Source organism: Macaca fascicularis, chromosome 6, assembly GCF_037993035.2.
Source record: "Macaca fascicularis isolate 582-1 chromosome 6, T2T-MFA8v1.1".
NCBI lineage: Eukaryota > Metazoa > Chordata > Mammalia > Primates > Cercopithecidae > Macaca > Macaca fascicularis.
In genome coordinates, this window is record NC_088380.1 from 77,557,164 (window position 1) to 77,574,432 (window position 17,269).

At 37.2% G+C, this 17,269-nt stretch overlaps 1 protein-coding gene across 1 annotated transcript; it reads left to right on the forward strand.

Annotated features, from left to right (window-relative positions):
* The first annotated feature begins 12 nt into the window (after nt 1–12).
* Nucleotides 13–16,906, forward strand: UTP15 (UTP15 small subunit processome component). Its single transcript, XM_005557139.5, has 13 exons — nt 13–173; nt 1,490–1,660; nt 2,460–2,552; nt 2,645–2,829; nt 3,724–3,902; nt 4,824–4,949; nt 6,588–6,723; nt 10,766–10,850; nt 11,670–11,819; nt 12,565–12,666; nt 12,833–12,966; nt 13,133–13,191; nt 13,672–16,906. Exons 2-13 carry the CDS (start codon nt 1,571–1,573, stop codon nt 13,887–13,889), a joined length of 1,557 nt encoding a protein of 518 aa, XP_005557196.3. The 5' UTR covers nt 13–173; nt 1,490–1,570; the 3' UTR covers nt 13,890–16,906.
* Nucleotides 16,907–17,269: the final 363 nt, after the last annotated feature.

The following is a 17,269-nucleotide window of genomic DNA, read 5'->3' on the forward strand; positions in this document are numbered from 1 at the left end:
TACGTCATTTTCGCGCGACGTTAGGTTCGCTGTGTGTGTCGCCGGCTCCTTGAGGGTCCACGTGATTTTTACGCCAGTGCTGCTGAACTGTCCAGGGGATAGGGAGCTGGCCCAGTCCGATTAATTGTCCTTGGGTCGAGGTGTCTCGTCGGACCCTTTGGGGCTCGGTGGAGGTAGGTGAAGGCGGCTCCCATTGAGGGAAGCCCACACACCCGGCCTTTCTGTGTTATCTGGCATGCTCTTGGGGCTTCCCAGGCTGTATAGTAGAGTGGCTAAATTCTTTAACCGGCTCAAGTTCCCCTCAGTTAAGCTTCGACCTAGATTCTTCTCTGCGATTGCACCCTCTCCTGTCCACCGTTGTTAGTTCCCGGAGTAATCAGCAACTCTCCAAGGCAATGGACACATTTCCATCTTTGTCTTTGCTTACGAGGTTCCCTCAGGTGAAGTGAACGTAATGGAGTTTTAAAAGATTTGGGAGATAAAATCAGCAGATCTTGTTAACTATTTGGATGTAGGGAGTGAGGAAGAAGGACACGGAAAGGCTGAGTCTATGTTAATATCTGGTGCCAGTCACCAGCCAAAATGGAGTATACTGGAGTAAGCGAGGGCACAGACCATGTCTTTATTTCATTCACCATTATATCCCCAGTGCCTAGAACAGTGTCCTGCACGTTGGTAGGTACTTGAATGAACAGAAGAGTGTTCCCCTGTTAATCATTGGTCGTTGTATTTCATTAAAGCACCTTTTAAATATATGTTATACCTATTTGTTGTGGTGTTACTGATGTAAAGTTTTCAGGCTTCTTGGAATAGATGATGAGTACCACCTCTGGAATCATTTACCTGATAACTGAATCTCTTTTGCAATTGAATCGTTCTGGAAAGATGTTTTGGCTCGATTGCATGTTATTTAAAAGTTTTATCCTATTCTACCACTTTAGTGTTGAATTTAATTTCAGGATTGCTTTATTACAGTTTTCGTTCCTACAGTTTAAACCTTTTAAAGTAAATTTAATTTTAAGCTTCTACATTAGAAGCTTTGTGTTTCTTAATTATTAGCATTTTTAGGCTTTCAGGAAATCAAGTCCGTAACTGTAATTGTTATGGATTAAATGTCATCCAAAACTTGGATTCAGGAAACTTGTATTTGCAGTTTCACCTTAATGTTTCCTGTTGCCAAAAAATGGACACTCAAAGCCAGCATGATCCTTTTTGATTTGGCTACTGTAAGGCTGTGCTAGATTTATTCCCAAGTGTTGTAAAACGGTTGGCTAGGTGTAAGAACCTTTGTGTACAGCTGAATAGATGGTGCGATATGATAGCCCTTACTTTAATTATTCCTGTTTCCTATAGATTGCCTTTTCTGGGTTACAATTACATGGCTTATTGGTCTCTATATACTTCCACACAGACCTTTTAAAGAAAGCAAAGTGGAAATCAACTATATGTACAAGTTTATAATATGTATATAAAATATTTTCTTTTTCAGAATTACGACAGAGTCACTGCGATTATTTCTAATACCAATTCCAAAATAGTGACCCTTGGAATAGTGCAATTATATGGAATTATGGCTGGTTATAAGCCTGTAGCTATTCAGACATATCCTATACTTGGTGAAAAAATCACGCAAGATACACTGTACTGGAACAACTATAAGGTGAGTGTGGGAGATAATGAGGGAGGAGGGATTTGTGTTTATGCCAATTTCTCTAGCGTATGTTATACTCTGGATGCTCTAACAGAGAATTGTTAACTAAAAACTATCAGCAGCTTATAGTTTGGGCAGATAATTTGATATCTATTTTTTCTTGGAATTTTATGTAAAAGTCCATACTGCTTAATCAGAGTAACCATACAAATACCTAGCACACAATAGATGATCAATCAATGCCAAATGAATTAAATTTTAAAATTTGAATCTCATGTATGTAAAGATGTTTAATGAAGTATTGCTTGTAATAGTAGAAATCTTGAAAAACCTATGTCTGTTAGTAGTGGACTGGTATAGTAAATTACAGTGTGTCCTTAAAATGGATGGTAAGTCTGTTGCTCCTATGATAGCTAATATGTGTTACTAAGTGAAAAGAAGCAAGATGTGGAACAGCCTGCATGGTATGATTATCTTTGTGTTATTTTAAAACTACATGGTTATTATATGCTGGCATAGACATGATAACTTTTTTTTTTTTTTTTTCCTGGTAGAAATCACAGTAAACTCAATAGCTGAAGAGACAGAGTGGAGTGTGGCTTTCTAACCATACATTTATTTCAGTGGCAACAAGAATAGTCTGGGTGATGAGATATGGACCTTTTTTGCTTTCTTTGTAATTTTATGTTAAATACAACCTAAGAAATGTTACTAAGAACAAAGAGAAATGGTCTGTAAGAAATTATGTAATGCTTAGATAGGTCTTACCAGCGGTAACTCTGTTAACATGCTATTATTTTTTATTAAGACCCCTGTTCAGATTAAGGAATTTGGTGCAGTTTCAAAAGTAGACTTTTCTCCTCAGCCTCCATATAATTATGCTGTCACAGCTTCCTCAAGAGTAAGTATAATATTGAATTTCTTTATTTTTCTTTTGTATAGTTTACTACTGATCTTGAGTCATCTGGTGAAATACTGTCTTTCCTCTTGTAGATTCACATTTATGGCCGATACTCCCAAGAACCTATAAAAACCTTTTCTCGATTTAAAGACACAGCCTACTGTGCTACTTTTCGACAAGATGGTAGATTGCTTGTGGCTGGCAGTGAAGACGGTGGAGTTCAACTTTTTGATATAAGTGGGAGGGCTCCCCTCAGGCAGTTTGAAGGCCATACAAAGTAAGAGACAGTTGGTTTTTATGTGTTCTGGTTTTATTTTGTTGTAAGCTCTTTTTTTCTCTGGGCTTTGATGAAAAACATAGAGCAGTTTTATGAAGATTATTTGCCTGTGTGTACTATATTTCCTGATTGTTCTAAGAGTGCTTAACTTCGGTTCCGTGGTCCAGTTTCATGGGGCTTATGAATTCCCTAGAATTGTATATGATGTTTTAGGAAATATACGTTTATCTAGGGAGCTATTCTGTAGCTTTTGGTTAACTTTAGTGGGGTCTGTGGCCCAGTTGAGGTGATGAATTACTGATCTAAAGACAACCTTACAGCTAGTAATGAGAGCTCTATCGGCCTGTACTGTCTTGGAAGCTCTCATGTTGAAGTCAAGTTGGAAGGTGGATTTTCCTCTTGGATTTATAGTATTTTGCCCCTTGATAAATTAAGTGGCCATCACAATTTTATATTATAACTTCATTTTCAGGATTACCAATGTCCTTGCTGAAACTTGATAAAATATAACAGAAATTTATGTAACATGATTCTATTTAGTGGTAAATCTTTTTAGAGTTTTTTAAAGAACTTTTTGAAATTTTAAAAATTGAACTGCCTTTGCGCCCATATTCAGCAGCTAAATGGAATTGTTAACATTTTAGAAAGTATGATTTTAAGGCTATTCTTTAATTTTTTTTTAAACTTTACAATATAGGAGTATTTACATTTCTTAATTGGCTTGGGGGCAAACACTTGTAAGTTTTCTCTTTCTTTCATGATTTCCCTCTATGAAGACTCCCTGAAACTCAGCTGCTTTTTTTTTTTAATCTGAGAAAAAGGAACATTTTATGTTAGAAGGTACCAGAAAAATAATTTTCTTGCTTTCTAATGTATTGATCTTCAATCTTTCAGAGCAGTGCATACAGTAGATTTTACAGCTGACAAATATCATGTGGTCTCTGGAGCTGATGATTATACAGTTAAATTATGGGATATTCCAAACTCCAAAGAAATTTTGACATTTAAAGAACATTCTGATTATGTGAGGTGTGGATGTGCTAGCAAACTTAATCCGGATCTCTTTATAACAGGTTGGTGAACTCTATTCCCTCCTGAAGCAAATAATCTCATGGGGATGTACTTTAATGTTGCTAAGGGACTCTTGGGATGGAGGGATTTAAAATTTTTTTTATGAAGAAATATGTTTCTGATTAATTCTCCAATTTTTAAATTAATTTTTATGTATGTATGTTTGTATTTATTTTGAGACAGGGTCTCACTCTGTTGCCCAGGCTGGAGTGCAGTGATGTGATCACAGCTCACTGCATCTGCTACCCCCAGGCTCAAGTGATCCTCCCACCTAAGCCTCCCAAGTAGCTGGGACTACAGGTGCCCACCACCACGTGCAGCTACTTTGTGTATTTTTTTTTTTTTTTTGTAGAGACAGGGTTTCGCCATGTCACCCAGGCTGGTCTCAAACTCCTGGGCTCAAGTGATCAACCTGCATCAGTTTCCTCCCAGAGGGCTGGGATTACAAGTGTGAGCCACCGTGCCTGGCTTCCAATTGTTTTTTATTTTCTTATTCTTCTTTTGTTGATTGTTCATGTCTTCCAAATGTGTTTGGAAAAATCAGGCTGTCTTGAAAACATAATAGACTCTCAGAACTGTAATGGATAGTTCCCTGCCTCAAGCAGCCAAGAAACAAAGACAGTGCAGTTTAGCCTTTGTGGGTGCCTTTACAAAGATTTCCAGATGATTTAGTAGTGACAGTAGTCCAAAGAAAGGAATATTTTAAGATCAGAGCAAGTTAGATTTTGTATAGTATTGTGTAGTGCTTCTTCAGGCACGATCAGTAGTAGAGGGTTTGGAGGTCCTGTATCTTCATGAATATACATATATGTCTTTTTAAAATTCCATCTAAACTTTTTTTCCTTTTAAAATTTGTACCTGGATACATACAGTTTTTGTTGTTTTAAACAGTCAAACTAAAAATACAAAAATTGACATTTTAGGATCATATGATCATACTGTGAAGATGTTTGATGCACGAACGAATACGAGTGTTCTCTCTGTTGAGCATGGGCAACCAGTGGAGAGTGTCCTGCTTTTCCCCTCTGGAGGTCTTCTGGTGTCAGCAGGTACTTCTTAAAAATAGCTTTCACCAATATTGTTGGTTTTGAATCACATTTGTTTAAAATCAGTTGCTCTTTATAATTTATCAGTGTGCACTTGAATTGCATATCTAAGTTTTTGTTCAAACAGTTGATAGGTAGGACTGGCAAGCAGTTATCATTTATTGTGTACCTAATGTGAGCCAGGCACTGTGCTGTTATATACATATTAACTCTAATGCCCTAGACGATGCTACAAGGTAGTTAGCTTTTTCCCTATTTTACAGCTAATGAAATGAAAGTTTTAACTGATTTTTCCAAGGCAAAGTGGTAAGTGATCTGAAATCACAGAACTCGAGAGCCTACCTTATATATTTAGCCCTGTGCCATCTTATTTAACCCCAGAAATTTAGCTCATACTCCTTTTGCTCCTACCTAACAGATCTGCAGCAGCTTTTGAAAATCAGTTATTTGAGATCTTGTAGGCTTGTCTCTTTTTCTGTGCCTCTCTTGATTGAAATGCCCCTACCCAGCGGATAGCTGCTAGTACTAGAGAAAGGAGATAATGTGACCTCAAAAGGGGCCTTGGTACATTTTTCAACAAGTTGGGACTGAGATGTTTTTCTCATTTTGCACATATTGCATTTTCATAATTACAATGGAAGAAGTAAATTGGTTTTTATCATTTGTAAATAAAGTAAAATGTGTTCATATTAGAAGAATGTATTGGTAGTACGTACACTTGACAACATATGTGTTGCTATGTTGCTGTATGTGCATCCTTTTTTTTTTTTTTTAATTCTAAAATTTGGCTAGAAATTACTCTGTTTTATATTCTTTTCCCCAGTAGCTATTTGATTTAAAAATAAGTTGAGGTGGGGTGTGGTCGCTCATGCCTGTAATCCTAGCACTTTGGGAGGCCGAAGCAGGTGGATAGCTTGAGTCCAGGAGTTTGAGACCAGCCTGGGCAACATAGCAAGACTCTAAGACTCAGTCAGATATTTCTACTTTTCTTGCTGTTATTCTGACAAATGGAAAAAATATCAAGTTGAACAGGGAGAATAGAATGCTAATCTCCACTGTGTGTCACTAGCTAATTGTGACCTTGGGCAATCCCTTAAGGTCTCTAGACCTTGAAAATGAGAGGGTTGAACTAGATCAGTGATTTCAACTGTGATCCCTCTTGTGAGGTGCCACATAGGAGTGGAGAGGTGGGAACGGTGAGTTGGGTTCCAACTCCTGTTCCCCAGTCAAGATTTCGGTCTCCCCTTCCATCCCTTTTTCTGTTTTTCCATATTAGACTTTTCTGCTTGATATTTTGCTGCAAATCTACATTATTCACTCCCACCGCTATATAGAATTTCTTTTAAAAAATGATTTTATTACAATTTTCTTAAAATGAACTCTTTCAGTTATACATTTATTTTGCTGGAATTTCTGTATGCTTCACAAATATTATTTGTCATAACAGTTCTGTGAGGTAGGAACTGTTATTACCAATAACCCAGGAAGTGGTGGAGCCAGGATTTTACCAGGCAGCCTGGCCTGGACTCCCTCACTCAGCCTGCATGCTTTGTGGAGTGTCCAGGGAAGAATGCTTTTCAGTTCTTTAATATGTTGAATCTGTTGGCAGAATATCCAACTAATGATGATTTCTTTTTATAGGAGGTCGTTATGTTAAAGTCTGGGATATGTTAAAAGGAGGACAATTACTCGTATCTTTGAAAAATCATCACAAAACCGTGACATGTTTATGTCTAAGCAGCTCTGGACAGAGGTTACTCTCTGGCTCACTGGATAGGTTGGCATTTTAATTTTTTTGTATATTATTATTAGTGTACAGATGTTTACTATTTGAGGAAATGAGTTATTTCAGCAATATTTGTGATAAGTATTCTGATAATGATTTCCAGGAGATAAAAACCTGTTGAGTTGAAAATAGTTTTGACCTTTTGTTTACACATAGCTACTTATTTTCTCTTTTGACACAATTTGTTTTAACTTATATACTTAAACAACATTATTGAACCATTTGAATGATAACCTTTTAAATAATGTTATTCTATGAACCATATTTTAAAACCATTATTGTACATTCATATATTTTGAGGTTTTCTTTTTTCTTTTTTTTTTTTTTTGGAGACAGAGTCTTGTTCTGTCACCCAGGCTGGTGTGCAGTGGTACAATCTGGGCTTACTGCAACCTCTGCTTCCCAGGTTCAATTGATTCTTGTGACCTTCCTGAGTAGCTGGGATTACAGGTGTGCAACACCACACCTGGCTAATTTTTGTATTTTTCATAGAGATGGGGTTTTGCCATATTGCCCAGACTGGTCTTGAACTTCTGGCCTCTTGTGATCTGCCCATGTCGCCCTCCCAAAGTGCTGGGATTACAGGCGTGAACCACTGTGCCGGACCTAAAAAGTTTTTTAAAATATAGATAATTTTTTTTTTTTTTTTTTTTTGAGATGGAGTCTCACTCAGTTGCCCAGGCTAGAATGCAGTGGTGTGATCTCAGCTCACTGCAACCTCCACCACCTGGTTTCAAGCGATTCTGCCTCAGCTTTCCGATTGGCTGGGATTATAGACGCCTCCCACCCTGCCTGGCTAGTTTTTGTATTTTTAGTAGAGGTGGAGTTTTGCCATAATGGCCAGGCTGGTCTCGAACTCCTGACCTCACATGATCCACCCACCTTGGCCTCCCAAAGTGCTGGGATTACAGGCATGAGCCACTGTGCCTGGCCTAAAAGTTAGATAGCACATTTTGTTTAGCCTAATATCTAATGTAAAAATACAATATATATTACATATAAAATTTAATTTCAGCATGTAATCTATGTCAAAATTGTTAAGATACTAGAAATAAATTAAGCATCTAAACATGTGCACTGTGATACAATAATCATATTTTAGGTTGAGTGCAGTGACTTATACCTGTAATCCCAGTGCTTTGGGAGGCCAAGGTGGGAGGATCACTTGAGGGCAGGAGTTTGAGACCAGCCTGGGCAATATAGTGAGACCCCATCTCTACAAAAAATTTTAAAAATTAGCTGGCCACAGTAGTACACACCTTTAATCATAGCTACTAGGGAGGCTGAGGCAGGAGAAGCACTTGAGCTCAGGAGTTTGAGGTTGCAGTGAGTTGTGATAGTACCACTGTACTCTAGCCTGGGTGACAGCGATACCCTGTCTCTAAAAAAAAAAAAGAACGTTAATATTTTGTAAAAATTACTGTCTCAGTTTTTAAATTAAAATTAGGTAAAATAAAAAATTTAGTTTCTCATTTTCACTAGCCACATTTCAAGTGGTCAGTAGCCACGTGTGGCTAGAAGTATGGCACAGTTCTAGGATTTACATGATTTATTATTAGTATTTTTTTTTGAGACAGGGTTTTGCTGTGTTGCCCAGGCTGGAGGGCAGTGGTATGATCTTGGCTGACTATAACCTCCACCTCCCCGTTTCAAGCAATCCCCTCACCTCAGCCTCCTGAGTAGCTGGAACCACAAGCATATGCCACTGTACCTGACTCATTTTTGTATTTTTGTTGAGATGGAGTTTTGCCATGTTGCCCAGGCTGGTCTCAAAACTCCTGAGTTTGACAGATCCTCCCGCCTCGGCCTCCCAAAGTACTAGGATTACTGGCGTGAGCTACCGTGACTGGCTTACACGATCTATTTTTAATTATTTTATTTCCATATTTTCATTTTTTTCTGCTGTTATGAAAAACTTTAGTTTTCAGCATGTTAATTAAAAAGTATACAGTCACCCCTTGGTAACTGAGGGGAATTGGTTGTGGATGCCCAAGTCCCTTATTTAAAATGGCATATTTGCGTATAACCTACACACATCCACTGTATACTTTAAATCATCTCTAGCTTATTTGTAATACCTAATACAATGCAAATGCTATGTAAATAGTTGTTACACTGTATTTTAAAATTCTGTATTATTTTATTTATGTATTTATGGATATTTTTAATCCATGGTTGGTTGAATCTGCAGATGTGGAACCTGCCATAAGGATTGAATGTATATATTTTAAAAGCTAGAAAATATTTTTAATACAAAGGAATTTTTTGTGTAAGTACATGGCAAGTATTTACACATGTTACTGAAATCATGTTACTAGGCAATTTGGGACTTGATTCTTAGGTATGTTCCTAAAAGCTAAGTGTAAATTGGCTCTATTTGTGGTGGTTTCAACCAAGAGTGATTTTTGTTCCTCAAGGAATGTTTGACAATATCTTGAGAAAGTTTTTTTTTTTTATCACAACTCGTGGTACTTGCCATATAGGGGATAGAGGCCAGGAAGGCTGCTAAACATCCTACAATGCACAGAACAGCCCTTACAAAAAAGAATTCTGTGCCCCAAAATGACAGTAATTCTGAGGTTGAGAAGCCCTGATCTTTGGCTTCATATGTGCTTTCTTTCTTTCTTTCTTTTTTTTTTTTGATTTATTTTTTGTAGAGATGGGGTTTCATCATGTTGCCCAGGCTGGTCTTGAACTCCTGGGCTCAAGCAATCTGCTGACCTTGGCCTCCCAAAGTGCTGGGATTACAGGTGTGAGCCATCACACTAGGCTTTCTGATGTGCTTTCATTGATACTTTTTCTTTTATTTTTTTAAAGACGGAGTTTCACTCTTGTTGCTCAGGCTGGAGTACAATGGCGCGGTCTTGGCTCACCGCAACTTCTGCCTCCTGGGTTCATGCGATTCTCCTGCTTCAGCCTCCTGAGTAGCTGGTATTACAGGCGTGTGCCGCCATGCCCGGCTGATTTTGTATTTTCAGTAGAGACAGGGTTTCTCTATATTGGTTAGGCTGCTGTCTAACTCCCAACCTCAGGTGATCCACCTGCCTCAGCCTCCAAAAGTGCTGGGATTACTACAGGTGTGAGCCACTGTGCCCGGCTGATACCTTTTCTTTACTCCCAAGTTTGATCTTCAGATGACAGTGGCTCATGGTCTATCCTGTCGTTTTTTTTTGTTCTGTTTTGTTTTGTTTTCTTAAAAAATTTTTGAGACAGAGTCTTACTCTGTGACCCAGGCTGAAGGGCAGTGGCATGATTTTGGCTCACTGCAACCTCTGCCTCCAAGGTTCAAGCAATTCTCATACCTCAGCCTCCTGAGTAGGTGGGATTACAGGCATGTGTCACCACACCTGGCTAGTTTTTATTATTTTTGGTAGACATCGGGTTATGCCATGTTGGCCAGGCTAGTCTTGAACTCCTGGCCTCAAGGGATCTGCCCACCTTGGCCTCCAAAGTGCTGGGATTACAGGCCTGAGCCACCACACTCGGCCCTTCTATTTTTTTTATAAATGGCTAGTCAAAGTCTTTATACAGATGTTATAGTTAGAGCTGGTATACAGCCCTTTTTTTTTTTTAGACAGAGTTTCGCTCTTGTTGCCCAGGCTGGAGTGCAGTGGTGCAATCTCGGCTCACTGTAACCTCCACGTCCCAGGTTCAAGCAATTCTCCAGCCTCAGCCTCCCAAGTAGCTGGGATTACAAGCATGTGCCACCATGCCTCGCTAATTTTGTATTTTTAATAGAGGTGGGGTTTCACTATGTTGGTCAGGCTGGTCTCAAACTCCTGACCTCAGTTGATTCACCCACCTTGGCCTCCCAAAGTGCTTGGATTACAGGTGTGAGCCACCGTGCCCTGCCTGCAGCTCATTTTTTAAGGGATTCAGTGATGAATTAGTTTGTAACTAACATTACTAATCTTTGTTTTTCTTCACTGTTGTATAGATTTTAATGTTTGTATTTTGAGTTTTCAGAAAATAGAAATTTGCATTTTATACTCATTTTCAAGGTGATTTTTGAGAAAGCTTTTCTTTTTATTAGGAAGGTGAAAGTGTACAGCACAACTTCCTACAAAGTAGTCCACAGCTTTGATTATGCAGCTTCGATTTTGAGTCTTGCCCTTGCAGTAAGTACCTTTACCTGTTTTTAAGTCTGTCACTAACCCTGCCTGTTAAATGAAACTAAAATGGAATTTTGGGCTTTATTTTTGGATTTGAGTAACTTTTCTTACCACATTAGATATTTGAGTTAAGACAATTACTGGAATATGTAAGTCCTAATGACTTAGCATGAATTTGGGTTTAGGTCCCACTCACTGCATAACTTCAAACTAAGTACAGTGCTCTAGGCATTGTTAACACTAAACGCAGGTCCTGGGAAGCTGGTAAATCTCTCTTCAACTCATTTAATTCAAGAGTATTATAGTACACTAGAAAGGCAGATTAGCTCTCTGAGCAGAAAAAAAGATTGAGGGGGAAGGGGACAACAAAATGAAATCTCTCCTTTTCTTTGTTACTGCTCTTTCTGAAATGTATACTGTCAAGTTTTATGAGAAGCCACATTTGGGCAGGAAGGCATTTGACTATATTATACAGAAATCTGATTTGGGAGAGGAAAAGCTTATTAAAAATATTTTTGAGGGGCAAGATCGTAAAAGTCATGCTACTGTGTAATCCTTGATGCCGTTAACTTTGTATTATTATACAAACTTTGCCGGTGATATTTTACAAGTATAAGTTCTGTCAATGTACTTGTATCCTAAGGAAAAAATGATTTTACTTTAACGTCTTACACCAATCATTGTTAGGCAGCCTATGTGTGTCTGAATGGAACTGTTGGTGAATGTATGGACAAGCAGCAAACACATTATAAATGTGTTTTGAAGTAAAAGTACTATAAATTATGAGTTAAGAATAGACTAACTTATTTTTCTAATTGTTATTAGCATGAAGATGAGACAATAGTTGTAGGAATGACCAATGGAATACTGAGTGTTAAACATCGGAAATCTGAAGCAAAGAAGGAATCACTTCCCAGAAGAAGAAGGCCTGCATATCGAACCTTTATTAAAGGAAAAAATTACATGAAGCAACGGGTATTTGTGCATTTCTCATTTTTGTTTAAAGGGTGAAATTTTTTAGAGTAACCAGCTTCGTCCCTGCACATTACGGGAAAGTGTAGTTCACATGGCACTTTAACTTTATTTTGCATTTCTCTACATCAGAATTATTTCTGGATTGCTAGATTGGGGACATTATTGATGAGTAATGGGGAACAAGGACTACTTTTTGTAATAGTCTGCATCATAACATAATGTTATAATGCTTTACTTCATTCAAAATATTGTCTTTCACATACTACCTGATTTGATCTAAATCCCAAGAAGTAGTAGAACCAATCATGTCCCTGTTTGGCACCTGAGAAGATTGAGAGACAAAGAATTTGTGATTGATTAAGGATTTCATTACTGGTATCCAGAGTTGTTGAGACTAGATCTCATTATCTCTGATTGTTGTTTTGTTTCTCTTTCTATTGTATTACACTGCCTGCCACATAAAGAGAACTGAAATGAGGAATTTTTACCTAGAATTAAGGCAGTGTTGCATGTTGTAAGTTAAAATTCTAACAAAGTAAGAACATGTTGATGTAGCAAGTTACTCCATTTTTTTTTTCTGACTCTGATTAGCAGGATTCATTTTTATTTAATCTACATTATGGGCATATGAACATTATTTGTGGCATTGTTCAGGGATACCACTTCATTATGGAAAAGTTTATATTAAGTGTATCTTTATACAGATACTGATTTTTCTTCTTTATAAATGTGCTTTTCGTTGCAGGATGACATTTTGATTAACAGGCCAGCAAAGAAACACCTAGAATTGTACGACAGGGATCTGAAACATTTTCGGATCTCTAAGGCACTCGACAGAGTTCTTGATGTGAGTGAGCATTTTTTTTTAAAGTCATGTTATTATTTACCCTGCATATTACCATGACTTGGAACTGTGAAGATAAATACCTATTCAAACTTGATAATGTAGTGCAAGACAGTGATGTTTTTTGTGCTGTTTTGTCTGCTCATGTTGACTTTGACAATTTTTCTAGCCCACTTGTACAATAAAGACACCCGAGATTACGGTGTCCATCATAAAGGAGTTAAATCGAAGAGGAGTCCTTGCAAATGCACTTGCAGGTCGGGATGAGAAGGAAATCAGTCATGTTCTTAATTTTTTGATAAGGTATGTTTTATGTCTGTGAAACACATTTTGCATCTGAAATCCTTTATCACCAAATAAAAGACATTTAGTTTGATCTTTATAGAGAACTGATGAAACAACTAAATCTGCTTTAAGGATTTTATTTTTAAGTTTACAAGTTTCACTAAACTGAATTTTTACTTTGTAGGCATCTTTCTCAGCCAAGATTTGCCCCTGTTTTAATCAATGCTGCTGAAATAATTATTGGTAAGTGGTCGTTAAAACTTGAAAATCCTAACATGCTTGCAAAAGTAGAGATGTCAAATAATCAAATTTGGAAATCAAGTAGATCAAAATATCTTGCTTTTATCAAATCTCAATATGGATTTTCATGGAGAAAATAACAAGGCAATGCAGTTTAAAAGGTAGTAAAATGTTTATAGTGGCGTGACTTTGCTAGGGTTATTATAAAAAAACTTTTTATAGACATCTATAATGACGACAATTTTTCAGATGGGAAAATGAAAGTAAGTCAAGACTTCTATACTTTATGTAATTATTATTTTGTGAAATAAATTTACTCAGAGGGATTGTTATACTTTCTATAAATCATAAATTAATTATAAAGTAAGTACAGATTTTCAGTGTTCTTATGGTTAATATTTTTATACTTTTGAAAACTTTGGCTTTTCACTTAATATATAGAAAGATATTGCTAGTTAATGTGTTTCCTTTCTCTCTTTTTAGATATATATCTGCCTGTAATTGGTCAGTCCCCTGTAGTTGATAAAAAGTTTTTGCTACTTCAAGGACTTGTAGAAAAAGAGATTGATTACCAAAGAGAATTATTAGAAACCTTGGGGATGATGGATATGCTTTTTGCCACCATGAGAAGGAAGGAAGGCACTTCTGTGTTGGAACATACATCTGATGGATTTCCAGAGAATAAGAAGATAGAATCATAGTGTCTGCTAAATAAGACATACAGAAACTCTGAAGTTGGAATAGATTTGATGTATTAAATGTCGGAAAGAGACTGTCTTTGATACATTAAAAAAACTATTTGCAGAAGCAGTTCCATGGAAGAGACTGGAATAATTATGGCCGGAAAACAAGTACCTGTTTTAAGTAAGACATGGTTTTCCATGTAATATTTTGAATCATAGCATCTTCACCTAGAAGATCTCAATTGTCTTGGTCACAGAGTAGGTTTATCTGGGATGGATATTAATTTTAGTACAGGAGTGTTCTGTATCAACATTCGGGTTGGTATTCAGATGGGAATTCAAATTTGAATCCTCTCTGGAGAGGGTCCAACGGGGAATCCTGCTAAAGGAACAAAGCCTTGTGTTACTTCTGGAAAACAACAACAAAAACAAATGGCAACAACAAAAAGCCTCTTTCTTCACTTTGATCAGTGCCTTTGGGATTTCTAGGCCCTTGCTTAGCTTGCTTCCTTTCTCCTTTATATTTACACTTGTCTTAGATCACATGCCCTGCTTCAGCTGGTAATGGGACTGCATCGGTTCCAAGTGTGGCAAGTAAGGCTCTGAAGAACTGACACTAGCTAGGTTTGTAATCAGAGTGTGAGTGAAAGCTCTACAGATAGACCTTATTGGACTACTTTTTTTTTCTTCTCTTCATGCAGCCTTTATACCAAGTTTTCACCTTGTTTTAGGTCAGAGGAATGATAGAATTTGTCGTTTTTCTTACAATAGCCTTTCAGACTATTCTTCATATGTTTCCAGCTAATCTTATAGCTAGCTACCTAATCCTCTGAAAACTATTTTCTCTGATTTGTATTTAGATTCCCCCCCCATTATTCACAATCATATTGTGTTTCAGAACCCCAATCCAGAGCAGTTTGCTTTGAAAAATAGTTGTTTTTGAAGTTTAATGTAAATAATTATTTTTAGAAGTTTTTTTTTTTTTTTTTTTAAAGACAGGGTCTCACTCTGTCGCCCAGGCTGGAGTGCAGTGATGCAATCTCAGCTCGCTGCAACCTCTGCCCTCCTGGGTTCAAGCAAGTCTCCTGCCTCAGCCTCCTGAGTAGCTGGGATTACAAGTGTGTGCCACCAGGCCTGGCTAATTTTTATACTTTTAGTAGAGACGGGGTTTCACCTTACTGGCCAGGCTGGTCTCAAACTCCTGACCTCAAGTGATCTACCCGCCTCAGCCTCCCAAAGTGCTGGGATTACAGGTGTGAGCCACTTTGTCCAGCCTGTAAATATTATTTTTTTATAAAGAGATTCTTATTTTCTTGGCTTTTTGATGTATCCATTCTTGATAGATAATTGTTGGCTACTAACTCCTAGTACACTGATTTCACAGTTGCTACCTCTCTGACCTTTCTCTAATTCTTACCCCAACTCAAGTAGTTAAAAATCAGTAAGAAAAATGTCTTGAGCTAGAAGAACCCATAGAGGAAGATTTTGTAATGCGAATCTCCTCTCATAATTTTAGTTCTGTAAATTCAGGGTTTTTTTTTTTTTTTTCTGGAAAAAATGTTTAATGTGTTCCAGCAAGTAATTGTACTTTTATGTAAAAATAAGTAATTTTTACTTATTTAAGTAAAAAATAAACATATTAAGTTTAACATATTAAGTTAATTTAACATTTAGACTAACATTAACGTTTAAATTAATATAAAGTGAATATACTTAATATGTTCTCATATGGGTATGCTTGGAAATAGGGCCAGTTTCCTTTTCATGAGTTGGTTTCAGCAATCACACAGCACACTGGCTTGTAAGGGAACTAGCAGTGTGTTTCCCTGAGTAATTATGATGTTCGTCAAGATCAGAAGCTGGGTTTTGGGGTTGAGAAGGGTTCATTTATTTAAATAAAGTTTCTATTTAAAAACCTTTTTAAAAGGTTAACATCATAAATATTCTGATAATTTGCATAGTAGTAAAAATTAGAAGTTGAAATTCTACCTAAAGCTGTAGTTGCCATCAATTTTGTAACATGTAACAAAGGTTTTCCCATATGTCATTTCATTTGATTCTCAACACAACCATTGAAGGTTGATATTATTCTCATTTAACATTGAATTAACAAAAGTAGTTGATTCACTCTTGAAGTCCCTGAATGTGAGCTCTTCATCCTAGCACTGTGCAGTGGCTTGCCTGCTGAGGCCTAAACTACTCATTCCTTTTAACAAAGCTTCACTGAGTGCTGTAGGTCTCAAAATATGGAACAGTTACACATTTTCAAACAGGTTAGGAAGCAATTCCCATAGCCATTAATACTTAAATTCAGGAATACTTTTTTGTTTGTTTGTTTGTTTTGTTTTTTTAGAGACAAGGTCTTGTTCTGTTGTCCAGGCTAGAGTGTAGTGGTGTGATCATAGCTCACTGCAGCTTCTGTCTCCTAGGCTGAAGCCATCCTCCCACCTCAGCCTCCTGAGAAACTGGGGCTACAGGGATGAGCCACCATGCCCAGCTTATTTTTTATTTTGATTTTTTGATAGAAGAGTTCTCACCATGTTGCCCAGGCCTGAGGCAATCTCCTAGTCTCAGGCGATCTTCCCACCTCAGCCTCCCTAATGACTGGGATTAAAGGCATGAGCCACTGCACCCAGCAGGAATGGTTATTATATTCATTGAGACAAACTATAGTATTTGCTCTTTGAAGTATTTAAACATAATTGGCATATTACAATATGTGACACTGGCCTTAAGATTCTAATTTAAAATGCTTAACAGATTTTTAGACTTGTGAGTTTTAGTTGAAAGGTACTTTAAAATGTTACTAAGTCTGCAAGAGTACTGAAATGTTTCAGAGAACTTGGAAAGTCACCGTATGTTTAATTTATTATATTTATGAGAGTTAAGCACTCGGGAAGGTTTTGTTAATGGGGTCAAGCATTTGCAGTGCTGCTTAAAAGAGAATCATTTTTTTAAATGTATAAATGCTATTAAGTTGTTTAAGGGAATTTGAATTGTAAATGGGACTATTAAAACAAATTTAGTCTGTTCAACTCAAGAGAGGGCATTTCATTTTCTATGAACAAAATACCCTCTTAGACACTAAAAAGCCACATGCCTCTTCCCTAGGCTATAGTTAACTGGACCATGGTGGTACAACGGACTCAACCCTTCTCTAAGCAGGGATTTGTAATTGGGATTTATAGTGAAATTCCTGATCTGAGAAAGTGGGAGGCTGGGAATGCTGTATCTAGGTCATCAGTGGAGAAAGTTGGTTTGTAGAGAATGAACAAGAATGCAACCTAAGTGCAAAGAAAATAAAGATTATCCTGCTTTAATAGATCAGACTAGAAGAGAGAGAAACCACCTTAGTTCCTGATGCCTTCCTATTGCCCTATTCTGGTTGTACCTCTTCC